We start from the raw sequence: 26,264 nt of genomic DNA, 5'->3' as shown, positions 1-26,264 counted from the left end.
TGGCCTTTTATTTCATTAATATTGTATTATCTGCACGTGCAGTTTTCAAAACATATACTTTTAAGATTTGAAATACCCTACAAGTGCACATTCTATACAATTAAGCTCACTTCTGTTCCCACAAGGGTATATACTATCTTTTTGATTTCTGTTATATTTCAGTATTCAGTTATGATCTGAGGACAGGGGGTTTAAGGTGTTAGTGGCAGATAATGTCATTATTTTGATCAAATAAAGAAAAACAATCTAATTAAATGTTGCATTTGTGTTAATTGACCTTGAGCAGCAAAGAAAGCCCTTGAAAAGCTACATAATCTGTCTAATGTGTACATAAAAATCTTCCTTTCTCTCTCTCTCTTTCTCCCCCAGCCTTTTCCATCTCCAGTGAGAACAGTCAGGTAGTGCTGATCGCTATCTCCTCCGCTGTGGCCATCATCCTCCTCACTGTAGTGCTCTACATTGTGATTAGCAGGTCTGTCTGTCACTCAAACCACAGTCACGCAGGGCTTTAAGTGTGCCCATCTTGAAGCTGTCACTTTGCTGTCTCAAGTCTCTCCCCAGGACCCTTGATTTCCCCCCCCCACCCCCCCCCCTTCAGATATGAAGTATGAAAATGTGTGCCCCTTCATTTCTGCTGCCTATAAATAGTTGACGATTCACTTGGCAGAAGCTTTGTTTTTTTTTTCTCCCCCTGCCCCTGCTTTGCCGAATGTAACGGGCACCCTGAGAGTCAAGTGTCATGTCATGAGGGGCTGATTTTGGCAGACTGCACTGCACTGAATCTATGGCTTATTATAAGACCCCAGAACACTGTCATGCCTCATAGCAAAGCAAAACAGTCAAGTTGTTCCTGGCTCTGACTTTTGTCTGTTCAAATTTTAGTTTCTTTGTACATCGTTTAGAGAAGAAAAATGTTCCAATTAAAGCTGTTAAGAATAATTAACGCTTTTCATCATTTTAATTGACAGGTTGTGTAGATACAGCAAGTCCAAACATCCAGATGAAAAGAGGCTGCCCTTTGGCAACGGCCACTGTGAGTATATATATATATATCTTATAGACTGTATATCTATTCTTCAGTCTTGCAAGTGTTCAGGATCTTTCCAGGCATTTAATAACCATTCCTTAAAAATATAGTAAAAATAAAAACAAAGTTTTGCTGTGGTATTTATTTTTAAATGTCAGACAGCCCACAAAAACCCAGTAACGACTAAGTAATATCCTTTGCTCCAGAGTTACAGCAAGCCAATTGTCCATATGCTACCATTTTTCACACTGGCAGAGGTATCAGGAAGGAAATTTAATGGAGGCCCACACTATTTCTCTTAGATTAACCTGCATGAGCTGCCCTGTAGGACTATAGCTTAGGTAACTGATTAGGTCATCCATAATAGACCTATCCATCTTGAAACCCAGCAAATTACGTTTCTTGACAACCTTAGCTTCCTATCCTTTAGATTCAAATCAACAACCTCTGTAACGGAATATGATATTTTTTCCACTGGACCTCCCAAGCACAAGCATCAGTATTTGTACAGTGCAAAGTTAGGGTTTTTCTAACATCCTAACCCAAAATACAAACAAAATGTTGAAGATAGTTGCAGTCTTAAAGTCACCATAATCTCATAGGGCCCTATTTCAACGATCTAAGCGCATGGTCTAAAGCGCACGACGCAAGTGCACTTAAGTCTGAATCCACTTTTGCTAGTTTAACGATGGGAAAAATGGTCGGCGTATAGTCTAAAAGGGTTGTCTCTATTCTCTTAATGAGTTATGGGTATATTTTGGGCAAAACGTGCAATAAACCAATCAGAGTCTCATCTCCCATTCCTTTAAAAGTCAGTTGTGCTCATGCCATGGCGGATTCGCTATATTTACAAGGCTGGAATTTGCAAGCAGAAAAACTGAACGCTTCTCTAGCGAGGAAACTGATCTGTTCGTGCACAAGGTTAAAGCGCGCAAGCAGACCACATACGGGACAAAGTGTGACGTGCGTTGTGGACCTGCCTATAGGGGCACATTACTAATGCGCTCTTTAAATAACAAAAAATATATTGCACCGTTGACTTTAGACCAGGTTTTTGTTGGTCAATAGCGGAGTCTATTTCATTTGCCTCAAAATATCAATGCGCCAACAATGCGCCTGAACACACCTCGTTTTCAGACCAGCAGCCCATGGGCGCACAGATGGGCGCAAATGCATTGTGAAAATGATAACTGCTGAAACTAGCAAAAAACACTTGCGTCACGTCTGGCGCTGCATTGCGCCGGGTGTATGATAGGGCCAAATATCTTTAATGTAAAAACATCTCTTTTCAGATCACGTGTGCACCAAAATGACAATAACCCAATTAAATCCTGATGAACGAAAGCAAAAAAAAAATTGCCCTACCTTTTTCTCATCCAAGAAGCTGTTTCACTCAAATTTGTCACAATACAGAAGAAAAGACGATCACAATTTCTGTTTCATGTCAACTTTAAGGTGTGGTCGCATTTTATCATTGCTCTGCGAAATTTCATGAGCAAAATCCAGTCATTTGAATAGGAATCGGAACGATGAAGAATTTCGGCTGATGGACATCTGGTGGCAAAGAAATTTGTTTATGCATATTTTGTATCTGGTTAAAATTTGGTGTGAGTCAAATTCGCAGTGCCAACCAATAGCAAGCCTATTGATTCAGCAGTGACTGCTGTATGGGCAGAGATTTGTAACTTAGAAATAAATCAAAACTGAAGAGAGAGACTAATTCTGGTGGTATCTCTGTCAGTTTTGTACAACACTACACTTATGTAATTATAAAATGGTCGAGGCTTTTAGAAAGCAGTTATTTAGAGTTGGTTTTGTTGTTATTATTTCTGCATCATTCACCGTATTTTGTTACATCTGGTCCTGCATTTTTTCACCTGCGAAATTTCGCTGAGCAAAGGTAAAAGTGACCATACTTTTAGGTGTGCTGTCTGATTTTTTGTTATTGTTTTTTTTTTTTTTTTTTTTGTCTTGTGAGCTTTATAATTATTTTATAAGAAAATTGGAAAATCTCCCATTACATTAATAGAATGTTCACTGAATACTGAATTATGATTGTTCTTCTTTTCTACAGCTATTTGCATGCCAAACTATTACTGGTCATTTATTTATTATACCTATTCATCCAAATAGTTGCCTTTACACTGCAAAAATGGTTTCAAGTTGTTTGTTGATACTCACATGCAGTTGGCAGAAGAAAGAAGCAAAAAATGTCACAACAACAGCAAAGCTACACGAAACCGGAACAGTAACCCCCTGCCTCATAAACTCTGGCATTGTTTTCTTTTCTTTTCAGTGAGACTGCCTGGAATCAAGACCTATGTGGACCCACACACTTATGAAGACCCGAGTCAAGCCGTGCACGAATTCGCCAAGGAACTGGAAGCGTCTTGTATCGCCATAGACAAAGTCGTTGGGGCAGGTATGCGGCGTTATCACTCACTCTTTGGTGCAATGAAACAAAGTTGTTAAACTTGTAACAAACATGGCAGGTGGTGTAAATGAGAATCATTTAGCACCACAGCTGAAGGTGTGTGGCTTTGAGATGGGGAAAGGGTCCCTCCCAGTGCTCATCCTCACTGCCTCAATGCCTTTAATAGACTGCCTGCTGCCGGAGCAGAGGAGCATGGGTAAGCAGAGCACACCTCCGGCTGGGATATTATATTTCACCCCCCACAGCTCTCTCTCTCTCCCCGCATCCCTGATGTCTTTAACAGCGAAGCACATATCAAGATAATGCCTTGTGATTCATGGCTCTATAGACAATGCAGCAGAGCCTAGCAAATAAAGGAACCGTTCACTTTTGATGCACCACCGTACTGTCGGCACACAAACATCAGGGCTTACGCACTACAAATAAGCACGTTCCCTGGTTCAAATGTCACTTCTGCATTTTGCAGCTTTCATACACTTTGGCAAGTGATACAAAGGTGCAAAAAGGTGACTTGGAAAATGATCTATTAGCGTGGTTTTGGTAGATCTTCATTTATCTGCAAAGCTTATCAGAGCGATCACTGCTGAGGATTAAGCCAGGTTGATATTTAAGATGGTCAGCATCATCTGAGCGCTGGCCAAGTCCAGCGTGGCGGTTGTTTAGACAGCTTGCAATTATTCCGGCTAACTTTTTCCAGACATCAATCCTGGATTTCACCCATCTCTTTAAACTTGCATGGGAAATAAAGTAATTGCACATCGAATTCTGCAAACAGGACATGGCCCTGACCTGGATGTCTAGGTGGTGACATCATCTTTACCCAAATGTCCATCCAAGTCTCTGTCAACATCGTCCATTGTGGAGATCTGAATCCCTGCTGAGGGCTTTGAAGTTTGCCTTACACCTGCACATGTGCCCTAGCAATCAATTTAAAGGTTTAGTTTACCCAACAATGAACATTCTGCCATTAATTACTCACCCTCATCTCGTTCCAAACCTATACGACTTTTGTTCATCTTCGGAACATAAATGAAGATCTTTTTGATGAAATCTAAGAGCTGTCTTTCCCTCCATTGACAGCTACGCATCTACCACTTTTGATGCCTCAAAAAGTTCATAAAGAGATCGTAAAACTAATCCATATAAATTGAGCAGTTTAGTCCAAAATGAAAAGATTGAATTTATGCTTTTAGTCACATAAAAACATTCATCAGCTCACATATCAGTTGTGGTAAACGGAAGCTCAAGCATGTTCACTTGACTTGCGAGAACCAATGAGGTTCAATCTGATGTTAAGCAGCACGTTTGAGCTTCAGCAAGAACCAATGATGTTTGTTTTCACGAGTCAAGCAGTTTTGGTTGAACTTCTGTTTGTGTTCACTGAACAATGTTTATATGGGAATAAAAGCATAAATTCAATCTGTTTATCATATACAGCGATCGAGTCTCTTCAGAAAATTTGGACTAAACTGCTCAATTCATATGGATTAGTTTTACGATCTCTTTATGAACTTTTTGAAGCGTCAAAGTGGTAGTTGCGTAGCTGTCAATGTAGAAACAGAAAGCTCTCAGATCTCATCAAAAAGATCTTTATTTGTGTTCTGAAGATGAATGAAGGTCTAAAGGGTTTGGAATGACATGAGGGTGAGTAAATAATCACAGAATTTTCATTATTTGGTGAACTATGCCTTTAAGGCTAGGATCATCATTGTGCCCCAACCTTAAAAAAATATATATATATATATATATATATATACTGACTAGTCGTGAAAACAGTGAAAACAGTAATATTGTGAAATATTATTATAATTTGAAATTACTCTTTTATATTTTAATATATTATAAAATGTACTTTATTTATGTGATGGCAAGGCTAAATTTTCACCATTATTACTCTTTAGTGTCACAAGATCCTTCACAAATATTTTAATGGTAGTATAAACCCATGAAGGATCTGTATGTTTTATAGATTTAAAACATATTTTTACAGAAAATATACACAAATAATGTAAAACACATTGCTACATTTAATAATCTAAAATAAAAAGTGGCAGAAAACAATGTTATATTTCTTTCCAACCCACATAAAAAACACGCTTTATGAGCACATTGTACCAAAAATGTTAATAGAACATTTTTTTCCTATTTTCCCACAGATAATGTTTTGTTTCTTAGACAGACAAAGCTTAGATGTAATTCTTAAATCTATCAACTGCAGTCAGGAGAGGTAATAAGCATGAATACAGTTTAATTAGAAGAGAAATCAGTGCTTCTCCTGTCAGCTTTAATTATCTCTAAAATAAGCGTCTCTCACCAGGGGAGTTTGGAGAGGTGTGCAGTGGCCGACTGAAGCTCCCGTCTAAGAAGGAGATCTGTGTGGCCATCAAGACTCTCAAAGCCGGATACACAGAGAAACAGAGACGGGACTTCCTCAGTGAAGCGAGCATCATGGGACAGTTTGACCACCCCAACATCATCAGGTTGGAGGGTGTGGTCACACGAAGTAAGTAACATTCCACTCACTGACTAAACACATTCAGTGCGCCCACCTGTTTACAATTTATTTCTAATACTTTAGTTCTAATACTTCTAATATTCCATGTTAAAAGGAGAAAGATGAATGATTTATTTTGTTTTGTTTTTTGCTGCATCTATATGAAAAGCAGGTGATAATTCTCCTGTGCTCTACAGTGAGTTGAATCTGTTCGGATTTGAATCTGTTCTGTATCATTTGTCATGTTTAGATATTTTTAGAGATGTTAGTTCAGAGCTCGTCCTTTTGGGAGTATCTCATATTAAACATTAGCTGTTTCCAGTTATGGAATATTAGTGAATGTCATTAAGTTGGCAAATCCATTGCACAGAAAGCCACTTTTTTATTGACCTCTTTCTTGTAACGTTGGGCCAATGTCCAGCACGAGAGACAATTCACACAGGGTTGTAAATCACCTGTGGTTGTAAATCTCCCTAGATCAGTCTTTATTATGTAGCATGATCAAAGCAAAATTCTCTAATCCATCCCACAATCCTCTTCAGGGACCCATAGGCGAAATAAAAAAAAAATAAAAATTGTTCGCACTTTACCTTATCTAACTTCAAACAGACTGCTTGAGTGTGCAAGCCTCGAAGTGTATTCCATTGACGGAGAGCACAGATGACATCTTCATTATATATTTGGCGTCTTCAATATATTTGATATTTGAGCATTCAGTCGCTTGCACATGCTCACAAAAAAAAAACCTATGTGCGTAGCCTGATTTTTGTGCGCAGCCTGATATTTCTGGGACATTTTGGCCACATCAACCTACAAATGTACTAATAGTCTCTGCATATTAAAACGATGGAGGAAAGTATTTTACCCTATACAAATAAAAACAATAAAAAAACAACACCATACAAAACACCATAAAAACAATTGATGTTTCAGTTAATTTAAATAGGGCATTTCGCAATATATATTGTTCAAAAGCATATGTTGAAGTTTTTGAAAAGTTTTGAAGTTTTTTATTTGTTGAAGTACAAGTAAAGTTTTTTTTTTTTTTTTATAATTATACATATGTTACATTTTAAATATAAAAAGTATATTAAAATCAGATGTTTTATTTTAGTCTTTATTTTGTTTTCATTCAGGCAAACTTTAAAAAAATCCTCAAATGTTTTACTCAGTAGTGAAAAACATTCTGTTCCCGAACAAGTTTTGTTTCATTCTATTTTAAGTAGTATTCTGAAAGGAATGCCACGGTTTCCTTTCATGTCCATAATTCCTCATAAAATGAGGATTATGTTGGTTGAGTAAATCTTACTGTGCTCAGGCTTCAGAGTTTTTGACTGTAAATAATGGGAAACTTCATTCTAAATGACTGTCAAATGTGGCTGTTGCTGGGAAGGAACAAGGCTTTGTAGTGTGTGTGTGCGTGCGTGCGCGTGTGTGTGTATTTAGGGAGGTGGTGCACATTGCGTGTGTTTGAAAGTAAGTCTGGGGTGCCGGGTAAGGGGCGTGGGGCCAGAGGAGGTTGGCAAGTGTCTTCAGCCTCTGACGTGACGTGATTTATTAACTCTGCCCTGTTAATTCTTAATAATCCAGAGACTTTCACACCCCATTTAACCTGCTGATTTTGGCCCTGCGTAAGGCAAAATATTTGTGGAGCGGCAATTGCTGCTTCACAGAGACGGAGGGGCCGGGATACTGATTACGAGCGGGATTTCAGGATCAAAAGTTTACAGGATAGATGTGTGGTTTCAGGAGGACGGATTTTTTTGCTATCAGAAACCATAAAACAACTTAACTGAAATCTTAAGACTGGTCCATAACAGTTTGTGTAATGTTTTAAATGTGTGCAGTAAAACACTGAAAGTTATGGAAGCTTGTGTCCGCCACAGAATAAAACATTGTAAAAGATAATTGTGACTTTTTATCTTACAATTCCGAGTTTACATCTCGCAGTTCTCGCAATTTCTCAGAATTGCGAGATATAAAGTCAGAATTACGTGATATATAAAGTCGCAATTGCATGTTAGAAAGTCAGAATTGCGAGATATAAACTCAAAATTGCGAGATATAAATTCACAATTGCGAGAAATAAATTCGCAATTCTGACTTTTTTTCTCGCAATAGTCTTTTCTTTCCTATTGTGATACCCGAGTTCCCAAGTAAATTAATCAAATTTTTAAGACGCAAATACTCATAAAAAAAATATATATATTTTGCACTGTTCATCAACTTGATGTGAGCAAGACTGTTATATTCATGAGTTGTGCAATGTTGCTCTTCTCCACTCATTCTAATTACACACATTTCATAAATTCCATTCATCACAGTGCTGTGCTGTCAGCTGTCGGGACACTGGGAGGAGAAAAAGACTAAATTATGACTTCTGCACGTACATATCGTGACAACACACGCTGGTCATAAGGCTATTATTGATATAAAGTCGTTTTTATGTACAGGCTTTGAAATAAGGCACAGATAAAGTGCAGATGATAAAACCGGTGATTTACGAGCAGCAGGACAGAGAAAATAAAGCTGTCAGACAGTGACAGTTGACCTTGTGGTCCGTTCAAGTTCAGTCCAAGACTCTTTTCATCCTGCAGGAAACTCTCATTTACCTGAAGTCCCAGTAAGTCATGGTTATGATCGGTGACCTTGTGGTGTCAGAGGTGTCATGTGAAGAGGTGCACCTCTACTCCGACACCCCTGCTCTTGTTATGGGCTTCAGACAAAAATGTGTTGAAAACCTGGTGTGTAGCCAACAACCTGATATGTATTCACCCTCTTAAACTCTATAAGAAAGATTCAGCTGCTTAACCCAGAGCCTTTTATAACACCCACATCTCAGTGAATCTCAGGAAACCTGTCAGGAACTCGTCCAGGTCACATTTCAGCCCAAAATAAAATAAAAATTAAATGTTTTTAAATATAATGTATTAAAGCCTACTAAGATTTTCTGCAATTTCATGGAAATTATTTCCCTTCGTTTTATAGTTTTTGTTTTCAGTTTTTTTTTTTGTGCAATTCTCATTATTATCAATGGCAATTTTTCATTACTGTAATTAAAAAATACTGTAAAATCATTTCTGAATGATCATGTGACACTGGAGACTGCAGTAATGATGCTGAACACTGAGCTTTGTGCCACAGAAATAAATTACATTTTAAAATATATGTAGAATGAAGTTATTTTAAATTATAAGATGGAGTTATTTTAAATTATGATAATGTTTCACAACATCACTGTTTTTACTGTATTGTTGATCAAATAACTGTAGCCTCGGTGAACATAAGAGACTTCTTTCAGAAAAACTTACCGACCCCAAACTTTTGAACAGTAGTGTATTTTTGAAGAGTAATTTGCATAATTATCGTGATGAAAAAAAAGAATTCTTGACAGGTTTCATGACCAGTTCGCTCATAAATCTCTTCAGTGTCATCATTGAAATTACTTTGAAAGTAGTTATGCTAAGCATATATATCTAAACGTACGGTCAAACTTATCCATGCCTTTGAATGTATTATTTTTTTTTTTGAAAATGTTTTCTTTTGTCCAACATAAGCTCATTAGTTTGCAAATTGGGTAATTTAACCTTCCAAAAGAAATGACAGCATTGCAGAAAAGCACAGCTCAATTTTGGCACATCTTTTCTCGATTAGACTAAGTCATGTCTGAATTCTCTCTCTCCTCAGGTAAACCCGTGATGATAGTGACCGAGTACATGGAGAACGGTTCCTTGGATGGCTTCCTGCGAGTGAGTGTGACACACTGAGCACATTTAATGAGACTCCATTATGTATGAACAGAAGAAAAGCACAGAGGGCTCATCCTAAAATCATTTAAAAACCCATCTGCGTCTTAGCCTCTCCTGCGTTCTCACAGTACCTGCTTATCACAGCATGCCTTCAATTCTCCCAAGCTCTCTCAACATCTTATTCTCATTTGTACAAATAGACACAAATTGCTCTCCACTGCCTCACCTATGTCTCTATTTGCTGCGGAAAGATTATGTTTTTTTTTTCGACGGCGCCTTTGTGTTCAACATCACCCAAATTCATCACATTGGTATTCGTAGCCTAGGCACAGGCCTCTTTAAATAGACACTGACACTACCTGTGTTTCAAGTGCTTTGTAGTGTCTGAATTTCACTTGAGCCTATGTGCACAATGGCCTCATTCTCTCACACAGAACAGACCAGGCTTGTGCTCAGAAGAAACACTCATAGAGAACGTGGATTCGCTTGCGATCAGACTGAAACGGCACTGGGGAGACTGGCTCGCCGCTTGCCAACCCTTCCGTGCCAGTTAAACAGACTGGGCATGCTCTGTCCTTCAGATGACTTCCTCTTAGCCCATCGCTCACACTGCGAAAATAAACAAGCAAACAACAGGCTGTAGGATGGCCCATCTGAAAAGTGCTGATAAATGCGCTAATGAGATCATTAAATGGGTCAGCTTAACCTTTGGCTGTGGCTATCCTGCCTTGGCTCTTATACACCTGACATATGAATTTATCAGCTTTGTGTCATTTTTCAACAGTTTACCACCAGCAGGGCATGCCAGACAATCTGCTATTTGTAGAACAAAATGAACACAGCAGAATGTGATGCTTTGGATGGAGCTTGCCCTCATAAAAATAACTGAAAACTCCTTTTTATCCAGGAGTGTAACCATTTATTTAGAGGTTCGATGCAGAGTTTCTAAATGTCCAGTGGTTTAGACGTGGGCTCTACAATGAATAATAAATATACAGTGTGATCGTGGAGTGAAACATTTGGGCTATGTAAGTAAAAATCCCAAAAAAATTCTCCATTTCTATTTACCATGAACTCCAGTGTGATATAGAAGCCACAAGTCGGTGTGTTTTAAACTTCATCTTTAAAAAATTGTGTTAAAAAGAGCCTAGTGGAAAACTACGCTACCCATAATCTTGAAGAGAGATCCACCAATCAGTCTCAAATCTTATTTTTCTCTTATAAGTCTCTTTTATGCTCACCAAGGCTGCATTTGTTTGATCAAAAATACAGTAAAAACATTTATGTTGTGAAATATTATTAACATTTTAAATAACTGTTTACTATTTGAATATATTTTCTAATTCAATTTATTTATATAATGGCAAAGTTTTCAGTTTTCACATGATCACAGAATGATTCACATGATCCTTCAGAAATAATTCTAATCTAAAATCTAATTCTAAAAGAACAGAATTTGTTTGAAATAGAAATGTATTGTAACATTATAAATTATTTTACTGTCACTTTATTAATTTGGGGGGCTTGGGCAGGGGATGAACTAGCAAAAAACTTCCAGAAATCAAGAGCATCGAAAAAGTAGACACTAACTGATACACTCTACTGAAATGAGTATGCAAAGGCAGATTATTAAAACAACCTGAGCAAACAAGACATGGAATTAGCAAGACCTATATGAACTCGTTCCACGTGTGTCTGCACAGGATCCCACTCCTAGAAATGAGAGAAAAGTTGCAGTGTTCTGCAGCAATTTCCTGCACACTGCAGCCTGGCCTGCACTCTATCAAAGAGATCTGTCATCCTCCCTCCAACACGCTTCCTCGCCACTGCTCGTCACTATTATTAGCAAGCCTTTGAACCTCTCTGAGCTCCTTTCTCTTCCAGGTGGTCCAGGATTTATTTTAATCCAAACTTAGTTTATATGCAGTACATAAACACTCACATTAGAAAGCAAGTGAAAACAGAGTGGACAGAGACAAGGAATGAAAGGAAGAAAGAGCAAAACTCACAATGAGAAACAAGAGAAATAGATCAAACAACAATACAGGATTTGACATTGTTTACTCCTCATGTCGTTCCAGACCTGTATGATTTTCTTTGTTCTGTAGAACACAAAAGTAAAAAACTGAATGGGGACTGGAGATGCAAAAATGACTTGAGCTTCAAAATCATAAAAGTTGTTCATGTGACCTATGCAGTATAGATCAAAAAATTTGAAATAATAAGCTTTAGCTTTGTGTGAGAAGAATATATACTGTATATATATATATATATATATATATATATATATATATATATATATATATTTGAGTATGATACTGATACTTCCTGATACTGTTTGTTGCTCAGACTCGCTCTCCCAGTTTAAAACTAGATTAAAGACGCATCTCTTCAGCCAGGCATTCATATAATACTTTTAATCTTACAGTTAAATCCGACTTCTAGTTTATAAACGCCAGAGGAGAACTGGCCCCCGACTGAGGTCATCTGATGGAGTTTTTCGGTTCCTTGCCACTGTTGCCTTTGGCTTGCTCAGTTGGGGATATTTGGGGATATTTAATTTAATTAATCAATCAACAATACTATTGATCAGCATTACCAAACGTGGACGTTTTCCACTAGAAACAAACATTGATGTATTATTTTAAAGGAGAACTCGGCAACTCTAGCGAACTCTAGTCACTTCTTCGCTGATTTTCCCTTTTGTTGTCGCATGTTTTCCCCACGAGCTCCCCCTACAGCTGTGGGGGGGCGTATAGTTCACAACACAGTCGTTAAAAACTCACTTGCGGCGGCCTCCTCCCCCTCTCTACCGCTGCTTATGTGCGTTTGTTTTGATCGGAGCAAGCCAACTGTATCGTGTGGAGCTTTGTCTACCGAGGTGGGTAATCTGGTAATACATCATACATGCGTGTGTGTTTATGTCGAATTGCCATAAAGCAATTTGTGTTTCGCGCTCGTTCTCGTTCTAGTTCTCGCTTCTCACGAGACTTCCAATTTCTATCTTGCCGGGACGGTAGTGAACAAGTTGCAAGGTTGGTTTTCCGCCTGGGAACGCTGGGGGGAGTGGGGAAAGTCACCAATATCACCAGAACAGGTTGTTTAACCATCCAAATGATTTCTAGACAGTTTTATTAAGTTAAAAAAGCTACCAAGTTCTCCTTTAATTTGATACTGTGAAGCTGCTTTGATACAATCTGTATTGTGAAAAGCGCTATATAAATAAACTTGACTTGACTTGACTTGACTTGGAGTACTAAAATAGCTAAAACTAAATAAACTAAAACTAAAAACTAACATTAATATTAACTATACAGACAATGGTTTTAAATGTAAACATACAAACAAACAAATAAAAATGTCAAAAACACCACGAAATGACTAAAACTTTAATTAAAATTAAAATACAAAAAAATTGAATTCAAAATATTAACCAAAAATATAGTAGTATATTAATGCTAGTAAAATTTCACTGATTCGTATTTATTGTAACTGCTAGGAAAATATTTACCAGAACATTCTTTAAAATTTTGCCTTTTATGTCTTACGGAAGAAATAAAGTCATACCGGTTTGGACATTACATGTAGATGAGTGAAAACCTTTTTGGAACTATTCCTTTAAAACTGCAGTTTGCCTCTCTTTGGTATAGAAAGTCATTTCTCCAGAGCTCCCTGACAAATCAATGCTATCTCACTCATCCGGCCAGTCTCTCCCTCTCCTACTGAAGCGCTTCCTCCCATGGTGTTTATCTCCAAGTCCTGAGCATATCATTCTTCGTATAAAAGGCCTATTCACACGCAGCAGTGTAAACACTGTGAGCCTGCCAGTGGGCTTCAGTTCAGATATGCAGTCAGCGATGTGTTCTTGTGTACATCCTATTTATATTCTTCAACAAGTTGCAGCACACTGTGGATAAAACCAGCAAAGACAGTCAAACGCTCATATTTATTAAGTCAAGGATCTGCTACTCTCAGCAAAACCATTTCATGAGTCGTGAGATGGAGTTAGCTCATGACAGATGTCTCTGGAAAAGTCAGGCAGTGTTTTGAGATATGAGTCACCAATGTTCCATTGTGTTTTATAACCCATAGCATGACTTCTGTTTATATGGTAGATATAAAACACCTTATTTGACTTTTCCCTTCTTCCCGTCTCTGTCAGAAACACGACGCCCAGTTCACAGTGATTCAGCTGGTGGGCATGCTACGTGGCATCGCATCTGGTATGAAGTATCTGTCGGATATGGGATATGTGCACAGAGACTTGGCCGCTCGCAACATCCTGGTCAACAGCAACCTAGTGTGTAAAGTGTCAGACTTCGGCTTGTCCAGAGTTCTGGAGGACGACCCAGAAGCTGCCTACACTACAAGAGTAAGTCACACTCACTTTTGTTGTCAGTTCAGCAGTCAAATCAATAAGCTTAAACAATAAGCAATAACAAATGAGATGGATTTACATGTTTTATCTATTTAAATGTCATATGTCCCATAATATTTCAACTTGACATTTTTTGGAAGTTGAAATATACTCCAGTTGCCTTTTTGACTACGTTCAAACGATATGTAAATATGAACTTATTTTCACCTTATACTACAGAGTTGTTGAATGCATGAATCTGATTGGCTGTCGGACATTCTAATATGTGCTATTATTTTCTTGGAAACACACAGCTAAAGTAGTTACAGGCAGGTTTTACCGCATTACACGTCCATATTACTTCGCCAAATGATTTGAGTTATTTCAAAGTTCCTTACAGCCCACAACAGCAAAAACTAAAACCAATAATGACACTGACCACTCAAATAACTATAGAACACAATAGGATAAAAACGACAACTTATTTCCATGTTTTTATTTTTTTGCCACAAAATTACGTTTAATGTACATACTGTACACATGCCTGCCCGGCTGCGTGTGGTGCACTGATTGCCGCGAAGGACCTTCACCCGTTTTGCGTGGTCTGCTTGGGCCTCAAGCATGCGGAAGAGGCTTTGGAGAACCCGGAGAACTGCAGTCATTGCCAGATGCTGCCGAAAAAAATTCTTCGACGCCGCCCCTTAAATTTGACGTGACCCAGTGTGTCCAGCTCGGCTTTTCTGACTCGGATGGGGGACATGGTGACGATGACACGCTACCGGGGGCCTCCCGGGGCGCGACATCTCTCATCTGGGCTGACCAGCCCAATCCTGTGTTCCCCAAAGAGGACATCTTCGCGGGCAACCTCCCACTCGTCGACGAACCGGCCGGTTCTGGTGATGACGATGATGCGGACCTTCTTGGGGTCCTAGAGGACGAGGAGGCCATCCTGCCCTCTCGCGTTCCCCAGGCCAATGCCCCCACGGCCTTGCCTCAGTCCATCCTCCTGGAAGTGTATGAGTGAGCGGCCGCCCAAACCTGTGGGTGCTCCATGGCGCTTTCTGTGGTGGGAGAGCAGCTTTGGCTGAACCTGTCAGGCCTCCCTGACAGTGAGAAGAGGCGCATCGCGGGCTCCCTGTTAGAGCCCAGCCGGGCTCTCTTTGTCCACGTCGTCGCATTGATGCAGACTTCGGCTTGTCCGTACTACCGTCGTCAACTACCGAGTGCTTTACTACCGGCTGGATGTCACCAGAACCTCGGTAGCACATTTGGTTTTGGGGTGGGGTCGTCTTAATCCTTCCTTCTCTTGTGTGTGCCACACACGTTTCATGTCCTGCCTGTACACAGCAGTTATGTGTGTGCGTCAGTATGGCGGGTTCATGATTATGGGACGTGTCAGGCACCACCCCTTTGGGTGACCGTCTTTCTCTGGCTTACAAAACCTTACTGTGAGTCTATTGGGCAATCGGGGAGTTGTCCATGTCTCTCCCATAGGTGGATCTTGAACACGAGATGATGAAAGAGAACAATAGGTTACTGTCATAACCCAGGTTCTCTGAAACAAATGTCTTGAAATAAAACATCTGGACATCATTTCACTTTGTGTTGTGGCCGCCAGAGGTGGGTAGAGTACCCAAAAACTGTACTCAAGTAAAAGTACAAGTACTTATAGAAATATTTACTCAAAGTAAAAGTAAAAGTAATAATCTTAATAGTTACTTGAGTAAGAGTAAAAAAGTATCCAATGAAAAAACTACTCAAGTAGTGAGTAACTAGTTACTTCGGATCATATAGGCCTCTCTCTATATATATATATATATATATATATATATATATATATATATATATATATATATATATATATATATATATATATATAAAATAATAAGTTTATTTTATATAGCGCCTTTCTCAAACCCAAGGTCGCTTTACATAGTAGGAAGGCAAGGAAACACAACAACAACAACCAAAACAACATATATATATATATATATATATATATATATATATATATATATATATATATATATATATATATATATATATATATATATATATGAAGACTTCATGATGCAAAAGCCTCTGAGTGCCATCTGAAATTTTCTTCTAAAACAATCATTTGTATCAAGCTCGTATATTTAAGGTTAGTAATTTCACTTTAATGACAATTAATAGGCTACTTTTCATTGCCATTTAAGTGTGAACATAAACATACAAGCTTGATAAAAATGCTCTTTTAGAAGAAAATTTCAGGCTATATATAAAATGATATATTTCGATTTTGTTTATTTAAATGACTATTATTATCAGCTATCTTTGCAACAAAAACAGAAGAGAGACATAAGCATTATTTCTGCCATCTGTATAGCACGAAAATCATTTCCTGTCCTCTGGTTTGTATAATATTAACTTATACAACTACATTTGGATATTAGAAAATTTCGAAATAAAATGAATCTGCAGTGTTGCATTCAAAGGTATTTACAGAGAAGAGTTAAAAACTCTTCACATGTGCTCGCGCTCATGACTGCTACTGAACATCTGAACACACACACAAAAAATAAAAACAAAATAAAAATAAAAGTACATCGACGGTTCTTCTTCTGACTGTTCTCCAAAAATATAATCAAATGTATCATTCTGCAAGCATGTTTAAACTGGTTAACTGTCAACGGCAGGCAAAGGCATTCGTTTTCAAGTCGAGTTTGCACGCCACTGCGCAACAATACACACAAACTACCGCGGGATGGCGGGTGTTCATTAACTGTGAACAATGGTAGCTTTATTTAATGTAAATTAATTTATATGTCCAAAAAACGGGTAATGTCATACTTTCTAGTATCGTGGCGTAGTAATCTGTTTGGTTGTAAAATGTATTACCTGAGTGAAATGAAATCGAATATATCGTCCTGTGGAATCATTCATTCACAGACAGCTTACGAAGATGTTCAACTAATAAAGATCTTCATCGCTGGCAAAAAGTTGATGCATTTGAAGATTTGCTCTCACTTGACTGTAGCTAGTAGCTACTGTAGGTCCACTGCCACTTCATCTAACGCTCTTGATGTGCTTAAATCTTCCTGTTACGACTCCGAGTCGAGTGTGAATTGAAAGGGCTTCAGATGATTCAGTGCATGCAGGAACTGAACAGATCATTCAAACTGATTCGCGAACCGATTTAGACAGATCTGCCAACTTGTTTGATGAAGTCTTTGAACAGAATCGACTCAAAAGAGTCATTCATTTGTGAATTGAGCATCGCTCAAGTCCAGAAAAAAGATACAGCGCGCTTGGAATAAACTACGCATTTAACAACACATATTGCATTAAAATAAAGTAACGAGAGGAACGTCGCCCAATGTAACGAAGTAAAAGTACATTTTTTTCATTAGAAATGTACTCGAGTAAAAGTAATAAGTACTCACATTCAAATCTACTCTTAAAAGTACAATTTTTCTAAAAAAAGTACTCAAGTAAATGTAACGAAGTAAATGTACTTCGTTACTACCCACCTCTGGTGGCCGCACTACCATCTCGGGTGTGCATTGTTTTCAAATAGACTAATTCAATAGCCCTTCATCAATTATTATATGTTTAACATTTATCTGAGAGGATTGAGAGATGCCCTAAACTGTACACTGCCATTCAAAAGTTTAAAGATAGATAGAGGATGGATGGATGGATGGATATGTATGTATATATGTTTGTTTGTTTGTTTGTTAGATTTGGGAAAGGAGTGTGTTTTAGTGCTTTATTAGCAAGCCTTAACCGAATGTTCTCTCAGCCGTGTTAACACCCAGACAGAATCTGCACTCAATTTGTGGAAGGATTTTAAATAAGGTAAAATTTGTTAAACAAGAGTTGAGAGAAATTCACTCTTTTTGTAGCTGAAAGCATTACCAAGACACACAAGGAACAAGGCATGTGTAGAACTTTGTAAATGATGGGCTTCCCAATTCTCCAGAAATCTGCAGAGCACATTCTGTGTGGGCCAGGCCATGGTTGACCAATGTAGCTCACTGTCTCCTCTCAGCCAGCATGTCTGAACGTTATTCCCTGGGATTAATAACCATATTTGTCAGTCTCATCCTTAAGAGCAGCATTCATTATCAGAAGAGATAACTAATGCATAAATACACTTAGAGTCGGGCATAAATCTACAGCATGTGAGGCTTGAAGAGATATTGCTGCTTAAATTACCAATACAAGTGTCACCTAACATAAGTGTTACACTGATATATAGCATATGCTGGGGAGGGGAAGTCCAACATGTTATTAGTTAGATAAACCCAAATTGCTTGGGTTGTACTTGTGTTATTCAGACAGCCAATGTAAATGTATGTTTTCACCGTTACAACTAGACCCCCCACTGCATCATTGTGCGGCTATAAGAACCTCAAACCCACAAGAATGCTGGCAACTTTCACTTTCTACTTCTATTAAACCAAAAGGATACATTGTGTCACATTTTACATTCATTAGCAGTGATCTTGCAGGGACTGTTTGTACGCACTCAATGGGGAGGCCTGTGCACAAGTGAGTTTATTTTTTGAAGGACTTGTGTTTGGAGAATGTGGGGTAGGAATTGTGTGACTTGGCCAGGTTGCTGGTTGGCTTTGGCTCTACCCTGTTCTCTCTCAGTCTACCTTCTTCATGAAGGTTGAGTGTAGAGTTACCCCAGCAGCCGAGCTGGGTAAATACAAAGCAGGTCCTCAGAGAAAGTGGACCTGAGCACATGAAACAAGCCCAGCCAGCTTTCAGAGCTGAGGACAGGATCGATGAAGGTGGTGGTCTACCACAAACCATGAGCAAAGATAGAACAGTTCACTGAAAAAAAAGGTGTAGAAACAATTTTCACAATCACAAAGAAATAGCAAGTAACTGTCGGATATGGGTTATGTGCACAGAGATGTCGGATGATCTTGTTGAGATCTCTTTTGAAACTTTAAAGGAAACAAATGTGAGCGATCCAGTGTCTCTAGCTAAGGAGAAAAATATGAGCACAGTGTGTGATGTTGTTGAGATCTTTCCGGATATGATGTTTTATTAATAAAGTTCGGAAGTAGCACGTTCAGATAAGTAACCTAATTATCATGGGAGGAGCTGATCCAGTCAACTCAATTAACATCAGGAGATATATGTACAGCAGTTTTTACTGCTGTTCTATGACAGTTTTCCAGCATACCTCCACCACCCCATCTCCTCACTTACTACTTCTATCCCAGCTAGTGTGTGATGATGATGATGAGATCTCTTCCAAAATTAGGAGACCATTGTGAGAGACTTAGAATTTTCTGTCTCAAGAAAAAAAGTGTGTGAAGCAGGAGACTCAAGCAAAAGCCTCCTCTTGATGTTAATGTAACCTCATTTATGTCTAGCAGAAACATTTAGGTTGTAAAAGAGATCACTTTTTTTTTTCCTTTCACTCTGGGTAGCTTCAATTTCATTCATCCACACCATTGCAGTCAAACACAATACATGCATTGTCATATGTGAAGTCGTTTAGAGTAGATACACTATATTACTATACTATATTTACATGCATACAAAAATATCGCCACCAGATTAGTAAGCGCGTTGCCCAATTTTTTTAACCTTGTGTACTTTGCACATGCGCATTGAATTTGTTTTGCTCTGGTGGCAACTGGTCCGGGCCATTGTTTCACAGTAGAAAAACTAAACTAAAGAGACGGAACAACAACAAAATACCAGAGACCGCAACAACAACTGACGCCTGCATTGACAAGTGCTTTTGTGAAGGGGGTTATGAGAATACAAAGCTATTTTTATCGGTCATAACTTCTGGAGAAAAATTGCGCAGACACTAGACAAAGATGAAACTTTCTAGAGCGCATGTGTCAACCTCCTGTGTTCATGTAGCGTTTTCAAATGGAGTATACTTTGAACGGCTACGCGTGTTGTATAGTCAATCCCATTTCAAACACGATCAAATCTTAATAGTACCTCAGAGCTTATTTCAAATGTTCATTAATTAGATGCATGGAACTCTCAAAAATCCCCTTTCTACCAGCTCTGACACTTTACATATGGGCTGTTTTAAACACCGATACATACAGATTACATGATTTGGCATATGAAAGTTAGAGTGCATGCTTGTTATTCCAAAATATGTGTTTGGATATTGTCACAGATGGCAATATGTTTCCTTGACAGATGGATTTTGTCTGTTTATAGGGTGGCAAGATTCCAATCCGATGGACCGCACCAGAGGCCATCGCCTATCGTAAGTTTACCTCGGCCAGTGACGTATGGAGCTATGGGATTGTCCTATGGGAGGTCATGTCTTACGGAGAAAGACCTTACTGGGAGATGTCCAATCAGGACGTGAGTAGAGCAGCTGTCAGCAAAGCAATCCGATGTCTTCCATGCCAAAGTAGATCAGTGTGGCATATGTTCAATGTTTGATTTGATTTAAAGAGTCTTACAAAAATGTGCATTTTGTGTTCCACTGAAAAAATACAGGTACAACGGGACAAAAGGCATACCCTAAGAAACATTTGCTTTTTTACTACTCCCATAGTGTATGACTCAAGAAAGAATTTATGTTTTTATTGAACATTAAAATGGAGTAACAGATTTTGTGTGGAAATAAATCATAAAAGTGGTTTGTTTTGTTTGTTTAAAAATCTTGTGTGGCAAAGGTGGGCCTTTTCAGGTAAACCCCGCCTTTGTTCATGGCCACTCCTAAAACCCCAGTTGGCCTGCTTTGGACCAAGGTATTCGGTGTACCAAAAAACCCTGGCCATTGGCCCGATGATTTTACATCTAAGAAGTGCGGCTGACAAACAAACTAAAAAAATACTTTGGGAACCCTGATCTAGGGAATGTTTACAGAAAAACAATGAAGTTGGCTGCAAAAAAAGTGCTCTGTGTGAACAGCCACTAAGAGTTTGAAATGACTGAGTTGGGGGTGAGTAAATAATGACAGAATTTTCCTTACTGGGTGATCAATATAATTAAACCAGCAAGATTTTTCTTGATCAACCAGCAACCAAGCTACTTTTGCTGTTGAACAGCATGGCTAGACCACTCATGCTGTTCTAAACTGCTCGTAAAGAAAAAACAAAAAAGGAAAACTCAGCTTCACAAGGACATAAAACCAAACACACATTAAGCAGCCAATGGTGATTCACAGGCAGAGAGAAATGCTATAGGTTTTACAGAAAGTTAAGAACAAGAGCCATGTGTGGAATTGTGGTTAATGTGTAGTGGTTTGTTATGAAATCTTGTTGTGTTGATAATGTTATTAGTTCTTTAGCACTGACCCTGCGTAGTGGCCTAATTGCTGCAGTTCAGTAACTTCACCCTGAGCAAATAAGACCCTGAGAGTTTATTTGAACTGGATTGTGGCAGTTCCGATGATCAAGTGATGAAAAGCAAAAGGGAGTCACAGTTCTGGGGCAGCTGATTTTGTGTTGTTGCATGGACGGATATGCTTTATTTTTGTTTTATCGTACTGCATGGTGACATTGGGGAAGAGGAAGAAATATGTCCCGACTTAGGCACTCAAAAGACAGGAAATTGAAGAAAATAGTTCAGCAAATTACAGTACCTCATCTTTTGAAGGAAATAGTTCACCCAAAAATGAAAATTTTTACATAATTTACTCACCCACTCTATGTGTTTTTCCAATCTTGTGATAGGAGAGGAGTGATGTTAAGGTACAGTCACATTTACCAATGTACGGCAAATTTTCATTGGTGAAATCCAGTCATTTTTAATGGGAATTCATGAAAACAGGAATTTCGCATGAGGGCAAAAGATTTTGCAATGGGGGCAGATGAGTTTGCTGCTTTGACCAACAGAAAGCTGCTTGTTTTGATAGTGACTTCTGTGTGAGCAATAGTATATCATACATTGATATACTATTGACAATAGACAAATCTCAAGGAATTTCAACATTGACAAAATTTCACCAACATTTTGCTAATGTGACCACACCTTTAGACAGAATGACAGAACTTCAGCTTGACGATATTTTCGTATGTGCCTCAGGTGATAAAAGCGGTGGATGAGGGCTATCGTCTTCCCCCGCCCATGGAATGCCCTGCTACCCTTTACCAGCTGATGCTGGACTGCTGGCAGAAGGACCGAAACAACCGGCCCAAATTTGAGCAGATCGTCAGCATCCTGGATAAGCTCATCCGCAACCCCAGCAGTCTTAAAATCACGGCCAGCACTGCGTCCAGGTACGTTGCTGTTCTCGTACCCCGGAGGACTGCCTTTTGACCGAGTTTTAGATGCTTGTTCTGATCCCAAATTGCCTTTCGCTCTTTCGTCTGCTTTGTCACGCTCAGATCAACTTCTCATGATCCCTAATGAGAGGAAATGTTTCTCTCTTCCTCCTGAACTCTAATTCGTGTCTTCCCCTCAGGTCTAGAATAATCACACACTCCTACAGCTGGTCACTTACAGTTATGATTAAGATGTACATAAGACCTCAACATTTTCTACAGATTATTTTTCTAGACAAAATCAGTTTATTTATGGAGCCAGTTTGCAGAAACAGTCCTCAGACAGGCAGTGTTTGTGATAAACATTTGCTGACATCCTGTTTCTCCAGTATCCAGAATGCAGTACTAATGTTATTTAAAGTATTATACACAACATGGCCAAAAGTATATACAGTAGACTTCTGGGTAACGGGTTTGTCAAGAGCCCCTGATTTGCCTTTGTGATAATAGTTTGGGAAAGAAAATTTTTGGTTTGACACTTTCTGGTGTAGAAGAACTTTCCTTATCCTTCACAAAGTCCAGAATTGAAATTAAAATATTGCACTGATATTTAAATTTGTATTGATCGTAATAAGCTGCTAATTTATTTTCATATTTCATGGCCTGTAACTGTTTTAAAATTCTATGCTACTTTGTATAAACAAATGTAAAAAAAAAAAAAAAAAAAAAAGCTAACACTAATAGTTTTAAAAAGCTAGGCATCACAACATTATAATGTATAGTTTGTTAAATTAAAATATTTAGAGATTTGCTAAAGATTACTTTGAACAGTGTTATCAAATTATTCGTTTTTAAAAATTGATTTTAAATCAAAATGTAAAAAATGATAATCTAAATACACACACACACACACACACACACACACACACACACACACACACACAAATATATATTACAAGTCATTCTTGTTTTAGATTTAGATTTTTTTAAGATGTATTTTTTTATATATAAAAAGTATAGTATATAATATTATACTTTATTAAACCTGTGTATTTATAGGCCAAACTTCAAGTTTTATATATCCATTTTATTTATCCATTTTACCTTTTTAAATATCTATTCACTAAAGAGTATTTGGCCTAAAAAAGGTCGAAGACTCTTGTTTTCCTCTCTTTTCCTCTCTTTATTGCAATAAGACTCAATTGACCAGAGGGTTCGTCCAGCACGAGTGTGGACGTAAGTGCTATAACCAGGAGCTTTATTATTATGAAGTATGTAACAGTGACTAATGGTTTCTTAAGAAAGTGAAAATGGGTCCCAGGGAGTTTGCATGTAATTTTCTTGATTGGCTTTTAACATGGCCGTATGGGGGATCAGCATTGGGCCAAGGTGATTTATGGCTCTCTGAGCGAGACACACTCTGAGGTTCCTCTGCCGCCGGTCTGAAGCCACAGCTGCGTCCAAGCCCTTGCACCTCATTTATCTACATGCCCTGCATGCTAATGGGGCGACACTCCTGCTATTCTCATGGAAGGACCTTAGACATTAAGGCCAGACCACTTTAAGCTGGAAAGATGGTGTGCAGATGCTCGGAAGTAAAATGTTGGCACTCTTAGGACAAGAGTAGGTGCACAATCTCAGAGCCTCCTCACAGCAAGAGATGCATTTTTGTCCGTGACGAAGCTACCCAGATGTTTCTCTGTGAGGAACATCCTCCCCCCTTTCCTATCCCCAGAGAACTTTAAAAACATGATACTAAGCATCCTCGGTTATTTAGAGGTCACTACACCAGAGGGGAGAGAGGAAAGCAAAAGAAAAGAGAGACCGAGTGTTTACCTCTCTTCTTCCTCACCCTCTGGCCTGTTGTGCTCCTGTCGAGTGACGCTCAGATCTCTGACGCCAGCAGCTGATGCGGTCAAATGCAGTGTGTTTATGCCAGAGTTTAAGCTATCACTTCTGTACCCAATAACAAAGATTTTTCTCCTCGTCAACTGCTTGTTTCTTTTTCACTTAGTGAGTTTTAGTGAGAATGTAGCTACACATCACAAACAAACAACTTACAACAGAGGACTGGACATCTCTTGGTTATCAGTGCTTCAGAGATTTAAATATTTTTTTTCTCTAGATAATATTGTCAAATCTTTACTCTTTTCCACCATGTTGGCCATTATGATTAAGATGTACAAATTATTTATCATACTAAAGGATTAGCTCGCTTCAGAATTAAAATGTCCTGATAATTTACTCACCCCCAAGCCATCCAAGATAATCATGTATATCTTTCTTTCTACAGTCGAAAAGAAATTAAGGTTTTTGAGGAGAACATTTCAGGATTTTCCTCCATATACTGAACTTCAACGGGAACCAACATGTTGACGGTCCAAACTGCAGTTTCAGTGCAGCTTCAAAGGCTCTACACGATCCCAGCCAAGGAATAAGAGTCTTATCTAGCCAAACGATGTCATTTTCTAAAAAAAAATAAGAAAAAAACATTTATATACTTTTTAACCACAAATGCTCATCTTGCACTAGCTCTATGATGCTCCATGCATTATGTAAGCATGTTGAAAGGTCATGCATGACGTAGGCGGAAGTACAGACCTAGTGTTTACAAAGTGAACGTGCAAAGACTAAGTCAAGCACTTAGGAGTTTTTCGCCCTACCCTACATTTTCCACCTCAACCGGTTACCACCTGACCTTTCCAACGTGATTACGTAATGCGTGAAATCGTGGACATGCAAGACGAGCATAATGCGTGGCACATCGCAGAGCTAGTGCAAGACGAGCATTTGTGTTTAAAAAGTATGTACATTTAAAATTGTTTAGAAAATGACTGATTGTTTGGCTAGATAAATCCCTTATTCCTCAGCTGGGATCGTGTAGGGCCCTTTGAAGCTGCACTGAAACTGCAATTTGGACCTTCAAACCATTGGCCCCTGTTGAAGTCCACTATATGGAGAAAAATCCTGGAATGTTTTCCTCAAAAACCTTAATTTCTTTTCGACTGAAGAAAGAAAGACATGAATATCTTGGATGACATGGGGGTGAGTAAATTATCTGGAAACTTAAATTCTGAAGTAAACTAATCCTTTAATGCTGTACATGTACATATAATCTAAGTAGTCCTTTCCATCCTTTAATATATCAATTGTATTTAATATAATTTTCTGCAGTTAACATGTTAGTGAATGTGTCTGTACCTTTTTAATGAAAGAAAACAATAGTATTCCCACTGGTACAGTAAATATTAGGTTCTGCAATTTGTGTGGGTGAAACACAATGCAGATCTGCAGTATTTCAATAATAAAACATCTTTTCCCACACATTATGTACACAATTGGCTTTAATAATTTCTAGTCAGCTCTGAGGGTTCTGATATATTAGAAATGATATATTATATATTTTTAGAAATGAGATAGAACCCTTTTTAATTAAGGGGAGTATACAATACTTTTTTATTTACTTTTTATTTTATTATTAAGACTTGTGCCATAATTTAGATCATAATTTAGTTTTCTCTGACCCTTAGTTTTAAACTGACGTTTTTTTTTTTTTTTTTGGTTTGTCCTAGACCAGGGGTGCCCAATCCTGCTCCTGCCGATCGACTGTCCTGCACAGTTCATCTCCAACCCTAATCAAACACACCTGCCTTTAATTTTCAAGTGATCCTGAAGATGTTAATTGGTTGCTTCAGGTGTGTTTGATTAGGGTTGGAGATGACCTGTGCAGGGGTGCGTTTCCCGAAAGCATCGTTGGCCAACTATCGTCGCAAGTTCATCGCAATGTCCATTGAACTCTATTGGTAACGACAGAACTTGCGACCATAGTTGGCCAACGATGCTTTCGGGAAACGCACCCCAGGATAGTCGATCGGCAGGAGCAGGATTGGGCACCCCTGTCCTAGACATTATACTAACTACTACCAATCAACTAGCAGTCATTAGAGTATTAGTAGACTGTCTGCTTAATATCTGATAACACTTTTATTTTGATGCTCCCCCAACAGA

At 38.5% G+C, this 26,264-nt stretch overlaps 1 protein-coding gene across 2 annotated transcripts in view; it reads left to right on the top strand.

Annotated features, from left to right (window-relative positions):
• The window catches only part of epha3 (eph receptor A3), a 127,338-nt gene that overhangs the window by 89,363 nt on the left and 11,711 nt on the right, over positions 1-26,264 (top strand). For both annotated transcript variants that reach the window (XM_081368312.1, XM_081368313.1), the window contains exons 8-15: positions 370-472; positions 969-1,033; positions 3,324-3,449; positions 5,779-5,964; positions 9,643-9,704; positions 13,867-14,076; positions 20,257-20,406; positions 22,078-22,271. In XM_081368312.1, the coding sequence (XP_081224438.1) occupies positions 370-472; positions 969-1,033; positions 3,324-3,449; positions 5,779-5,964; positions 9,643-9,704; positions 13,867-14,076; positions 20,257-20,406; positions 22,078-22,271 (1,096 nt within the window). The remainder of the gene's footprint in view (positions 1-369; positions 473-968; positions 1,034-3,323; positions 3,450-5,778; positions 5,965-9,642; positions 9,705-13,866; positions 14,077-20,256; positions 20,407-22,077; positions 22,272-26,264) is intronic.

The sequence above is a fragment of the Scardinius erythrophthalmus genome, assembly GCF_964197995.2.
Source record: "Scardinius erythrophthalmus genome assembly, chromosome: 6".
Classification (NCBI taxonomy): Eukaryota; Metazoa; Chordata; class Actinopteri; order Cypriniformes; family Leuciscidae; genus Scardinius; species Scardinius erythrophthalmus.
The sequence above is the reverse complement of the archived record's forward strand: the minus strand, read 5'-3'. Positions and strand labels throughout refer to the sequence as shown.